This window comes from Buceros rhinoceros, unplaced genomic scaffold (genome assembly GCF_000710305.1).
Source record: "Buceros rhinoceros silvestris isolate BGI_N320 unplaced genomic scaffold, ASM71030v1 scaffold716, whole genome shotgun sequence".
Classification (NCBI taxonomy): Eukaryota; Metazoa; Chordata; class Aves; order Bucerotiformes; family Bucerotidae; genus Buceros; species Buceros rhinoceros.
Genome location: NW_010419148.1, coordinates 71,637 through 77,633, shown reverse-complemented (window position 1 = coordinate 77,633; position 5,997 = coordinate 71,637). Strand labels below are relative to the sequence as shown.

Sequence of the window (5,997 nt, the reverse complement as noted above, 5' to 3'; positions counted from 1 at the left end):
GGACGCGGCGGGAGGGAGGGAAAGGTCCGCGCCGACCCTGTCGCACAAAGGCCGTGAGTACTGGGGGATTCTTAGGAGAGACAGCCGTAGCCCAGGTGAGGGATACAGGGAGGAACGGGAGCTTGCAGCGGGAACAAAAGAGCCGCCCTCAGTGTCTTCAGCGGGAGGTGGGAGAAGGAGAGAGGGAAAACGGGAAGTGGGGGGAAAGGGGGGAAACAGGGAAGAAGGGCGAAGAGGGAAAGAAAGAAAAAGAAATGAAGGAAGGACAGAAAGAAAGAAAAAAGAAAGAAAGAAAGAGAAGCAAGCAAGCAAGCGTCACGAGGTGAACATGCTGTAGATTTGCTTATGCTGCCAATTTTCTGTGCAATTGCATCCTAGGTTTTAATTTCCTATACACCTTTGGAAGGACCTCACTATGACAGGGCAGAGTCTGAAGGCTTTATCTGAAGCGAATTTTGAAGACAATGAGATCAGCATCAACGTTGGAGGCTTTAAGAAAAAGATGAGATCCAACACATTATTACGGTTCCCCGAGACCAGGCTGGGCAAACTGCTGAGCTGCCACTCAAAGGAGTCAATACTGGAGCTCTGTGATGACTATGATGATGCCAAGAATGAATTTTATTTTGACAGGAATCCTGAGCTCTTTCCTTACGTGCTACATTTTTATAACACTGGCAAGCTCCATGTCATGGGTGAACTCTGTGTGTTTTCTTTCAGCCAAGAGATTGAATACTGGGGAATCAATGAATTCTTTATAGACTCCTGCTGCAGTTACAGCTACCATGGGAGGAAAATGGAGCCAGACCAAGAGAAATGGGAGGAACAAAGTGACCAGGAAAGTACCACGTCTTCTTTTGATGAGATTTTGGCATTCTATAATGATGCCTCTAAATTTGACAAAAAACCGTTTGGAAACATCAGGAGGCAGCTCTGGCTCGCTTTGGATAATCCTGGGTACTCAGTCTTAAGCCGAATCTTCAGTGTCCTTTCAATAGTGGTGGTGCTGGGCTCCATCGTGACCATGTGCCTGAACAGCCTCTCAGATTTTCAGATTGTTGACAGCAACGGGAACCCTGAGGAAGACCCTCGCTTTGAAATCGTGGAACATTTTGGTATTGCATGGTTCACTTTTGAACTGGTGGCAAGATTTGCAGTAGCTCCTGACTTTTTAAAGTTTTTCAAGCATGCCCTGAATTTGATTGACCTAATGTCTATCCTTCCATTTTATATTACCTTAATTGTCAACTTGGTGGTGGAGAGTAGTCCGACTTTAGCAAATCTAGGGAGGGTTGCACAAGTCCTGAGACTCATGAGGATCTTTCGCATCTTAAAGCTTGCTAGACACTCCACAGGCCTCAGGTCTCTTGGAGCCACCCTGAAGTATAGCTACAGAGAGGTGGGGCTTCTTTTACTTTACCTCTCTGTTGGCATCTCCATTTTCTCAGTAGTAGCGTACACCATTGAGAAAGAAGAGAATGAAGGTTTAGCCACCATCCCTGCTTGTTGGTGGTGGGCTACTGTTAGCATGACCACAGTTGGCTACGGGGATGTTGTGCCAGGGAGTACTGCTGGCAAGTTGACGGCATCTGCATGCATCCTAGCTGGTATCCTAGTGGTAGTGCTTCCCATTACACTGATCTTCAATAAATTCTCCCACTTCTACAGGCGTCAGAAGCAGTTAGAGAGTGCCATGAGGAGCTGTGATTTTGGTGATGGCATGAAAGAAGTTCCATCGGTAAACTTAAGGGACTACTACGCTTATAAAGTTAAATCCCTTATGGCCAGTCTTACCAATATGAGCAGGAGCACCCCCAGTGAGCTGAGCCTGAACGATTCACTGCATTAGCATACAAGTTTGACAGCCATTTGCATGAGAGCTATCAAGAGCTATGTTTATAAATGTTTTCCTATTTGTCTTCTTTTTTCCTAGAGGGTAGCATTGCTGACACTGCACTAACTTTGCACTTGAAAAACTAAAGACCTTTCTATTACAAGTTGACAGTTTGCACATTTTCACCCTGTTGCATAGGTACTAAGTGCTGACTTTTTACATACAAGTTACTACTTCTACTACATTAGTGCCAGTGGTATAGCAATGATCTGTTGCTTTGTGCACTTCCACATCTGAGAAGAAAAATGAACATACCCAACTGAATTTAAAATTCTCATCTCTAACACAAATAATGAAAAAAAAATCACCTACCACAGTATCTGTACTAGTGTAGGACCTCCCATGCATTTTACAACAGTTTAAAACCATCACCAGTAAATCACTGACATGCGAACACTCTCCCTCACCTTTCTGACTCGCCCTTCTGATCACCACACCTCTGAGCTTCACATTTCAATGGAAGTTTGCTTACTCTTGAGCACGTGTGTTAAAAACTTGGTGTTCTTGTTCTGAAATGTCATGTTTAGTAATATTTTTCAGAAGCTCCTAAGCATAGACCTACTTCTGCTTCCAAGATTAGGTCAATGCTGAGCCCTAGGAAGAAGCCCGCCCCTCATTTTCAGATAGCTACATATTCAAAAGCTACATTTCCACAAGGGACTTTAGGTATGGAAGCCTCACGAAGGCATCTCAGGTTCCCATTGCCAGGAGTGATCCGCACACAGCTCGCTCCTAGTGAAGCTGAAGGTATGCTGTATTTCAGTCCATCAAAATGGTTCTGAGATTAGACACAGAAGAACGTGGGTTTTCAACAAGTAGAAGCTCCAATGAAAAACTTGGATTTGTTTAATGAAGCAAAATATTTCCACATGAACAGTACAGGCAGCATTTTAGTAACTGACATTCATATACCGCAAAAAGACTAATTATAAAGATGCCATATGTGACTCCGAGATACAAAATCTAATTTTATCAAGAAAGCTTGAAAGCAGGTGTTGACGGCAGACAATTCCACTAAGCTTTCTGCCAAGGAAACTCTGAGGAGAAAAAAAAAAACAAAACCCTGTAATTAGCATTTTCCTCTAGAAAGGAACTCACAACTTACAGCTAAGGAAGAGTGCAAAGGTCTAAGAAAGGAACAGATAAAAAGCTTAATACTATGCTCACTGTAGGCAGATCCTCCTACCTGCTGCTGTGATGCAGTCGGTTTAAATCCTTTCAAAGGCTGGCCTGTACTTTTCTTAAAAAAAAAAAAAAAAGTGAGAGAGCAATCATCTGGGTTTCAAGAGTAATCATGAATCGGCATAAACTTAGTTTTTGAGTGCTCAGCCTTCTCCTTTACACAACTGCACAGAGATCAATCACTTGTGGCTACCAGGCAGAAGCCACTGCTTGCCTCTCTCCATACTTCTAGGGGGTCTGTGTTGTGAAACAAACCACTGGCACTCAGTGGAAGGAACAGCATTTCTCTTCAGATCCTGCTGCTATTCCACCCCATTTATTACAGATAATGTTCCAGTTAATTATTTTTAAATTTTTTTGGTTTTACTTGTGAAGACTAGAAGGGTTGGAAAATAAATTCAAACTAGTTAGAAGAGAAATTAAAATACTAAAGCTAAAATTGTCATGTTTGGAAGCCTGTGTTTGTATACCACAACAAGGAGTGGCCCAGCTGGCAGAATAATGCAAGTATGGTACAAACAGGTAATTCCCTATTCCCTTTTTTAGGCTATTAGAGGTTGCTGTCAGGTCTGGATCTTTTGATGTTGTTGCTGTATCAGCTCCACCTCCATTTAAAACCAGAAAGCTGTGCACCCGAGATCAGATTCCTATTTTCCCAGTGATCTCACAGTATACATAGTATGAAATAACCTCCTGCCCCACAACATTTTCTTTGAATACTCTCTCCTCACATCAGTCAGCAATTGACTTCTTCCGTGAAGTGTGAGGGAAATAGCACTTTTCTAAATAAAACTCTTGGGAGATTTCAACACAGCCTGCACAAGTTACAGAGTCAGCAGGCAAGACGTTGCTTACAGTCCCTGAAAATCAGAAAACCATATATGTGGCCCTGAAGGTAGACCTAGATAACCCAAATTTGATCTCCAAATTTGAAATATTTTGGTAAGGTTTTCATTTCTGGAGGGCTGGTTCAAGTTCTCTGCTGGGTCACAGGCATAAATACAATAGTATTGTTCCTGCTTCATATTGTATGTGTGTACACTACCTACAAACACCAACCAAAACATGGCACAAGATTGAAATACAATGAAAGGAAAAACAGAATAAAGAAACGGGCTTGCCTAGCGGTCAGGTTACATGCTACAAGAGTGGCAAACCCTCCCACTGATGTCAAGGACACTGCAAGCTCTCTCTGTGTCTGTTGGTTGGAGGCCTTCAGAGAATCTGGGTCAAAGCAGTGGTTTTACCTCAGTTTCACAAGCAGTAGATTCACAGAGTTGAAAACCAATGACTTTCAGGGCAGTTTTTGAAGAGACCTGTAAACTTGCCGAAGAGACACAAATCCCCTCAGCTGTTGCTAGTTTAGCATTGTAAAGGTTGGATCCAAACTTTGCAACACATCATTTCAATAACCTATAGCGTATCTTATGTTCTAGATTTATTATTATTCGTAGGGCTGGTGCTCTGTCATTTCTGCAAGTACTGAATGGAACGTGCCCAAATTCTGTTTTGCTGAAGAAAATGAAATACCCCAAGGAATTACGACTTTTATTGTACTGGTTGAAAGGAATTTTCATTATTGCTTTTTTATAAAAGTGCTTTGGATCAAAGACACTAAATAAAAAAAGTACTGAAACTTAATATGTTCTTATTATCATGACAATGACTTTACGCAGTACACAGGAATTCCTTTCATAAACTTAACTAACTCCATGTTAAAAGTAGTCAGATTTTTGCTCCCCTCTCCTCTGGAAGAGCATTGCAGAGCTGCGCTGCTCTCCAAGGCTTGTGCAACTTTCAGCATAATTTTATTAATGGCTGCTTTATTTCAGGTTTTTTTTTCCCATCCCATCACTGTTCTTTAGCTTAAATATTTCATTTTCCGCTTACTGTTTGCATGTGTATTTATAGACAGCACCCATATGCCCTCACATGCTTATTTCTACAGCATTACACCTACCAAGCTCCCTTTTATTTTTCTTTTGCGAGTCGTGTTCCCCTGACCATCCTAGGGGATGTAGCCTTTTTTCTGCTTTGAATCTGTTTGAGACGACGTTGCACAGTATTGTATCGCTTTGTACAGACGTTTTAATATTTGCTTATGACTAGCAAAATTTTTCACTGAAAGGATAACAGTTGTTCCGATTTAAGTGATGTTGCTGTCTCAGCTCCTGCAAAATATCTAAGTAAGAATGAATGAGGCACACCCTTCCTGCCATTTTATGAAGTAACCTCTACTCGAAGTCTCAGTCCAGTAAGCGACGAGAATTTTTATCTCTCGTTAAATAAAAGTTACAGGAAAATGTTCACACTTTGAAGGAAAAATTCAATCTCTCCAAAGCCTCAGTGAGAAGAGGTGGTGTACTTTTTGAGTAGTCGGTACTTTTGCCAGACCTCTTCACTCATGGTTTGGTAAGAGCAGGTCATCTCCCCTGGGTCACCTTCCTATGAGCAGATCAGAAATGGAGGATGAGAGGACTAATGGGCCGCTTTCTCCAGTGTTGGAAACGTCAAAATCATTGTGGTCATAAACCTCCTCTCAATGGATGTGCAGTTTAATGAAGAACATGGCACTTGACACATGCTCCTCCTGCCTCATGACGGTCACCTTCCTGGCACGGGTGAAAATGCTGCTCCTACTGTCTTTCGGCTGAGAGCTTTGAATTGCTTAAACGAGGATTATGTTAATATTTCAAACGAGGCAACTTACTTTATTGCCAGGAATGTACTGTTAGAGAATCTTGATTTCTAGTACAAATCTAGGCTATTATGAGAGTTGGAGATGTCCTTGAGCAGCAGTATGTTACATATTTTCCTGAGATGTAAAATCTATATATAGATTGTGATTAAGCTTTTTATGTATGTTCAGATTTTGTATTATTGCCTGGTTTGTTCTTCACTTATTTCCATCAGTTGCTAAT

At 41.7% G+C, this 5,997-nt stretch overlaps 1 protein-coding gene across 1 annotated transcript; it reads left to right on the top strand.

The window, feature by feature from the left end:
* Window positions 1–42: 42 nt before the first annotated feature.
* Window positions 43–2,192, top strand: KCNS2 (potassium voltage-gated channel, delayed-rectifier, subfamily S, member 2). The gene is made up of 2 exons (XM_010138784.1): window positions 43–53; window positions 379–2,192. The coding sequence occupies exon 2, from the start codon at window positions 416–418 to the stop codon at window positions 1,847–1,849; it is 1,434 nt and encodes a 477-aa protein (XP_010137086.1). The 5' UTR covers window positions 43–53; window positions 379–415; the 3' UTR covers window positions 1,850–2,192.
* Window positions 2,193–5,997: the final 3,805 nt, after the last annotated feature.

Coding starts and splice junctions, on each gene's coding strand:
- KCNS2 (XM_010138784.1), top strand. CDS start 416: ATGACAGGGCAGAGTCTGAAGGCTTTATCTGAAGCGAATTTTGAAGAC.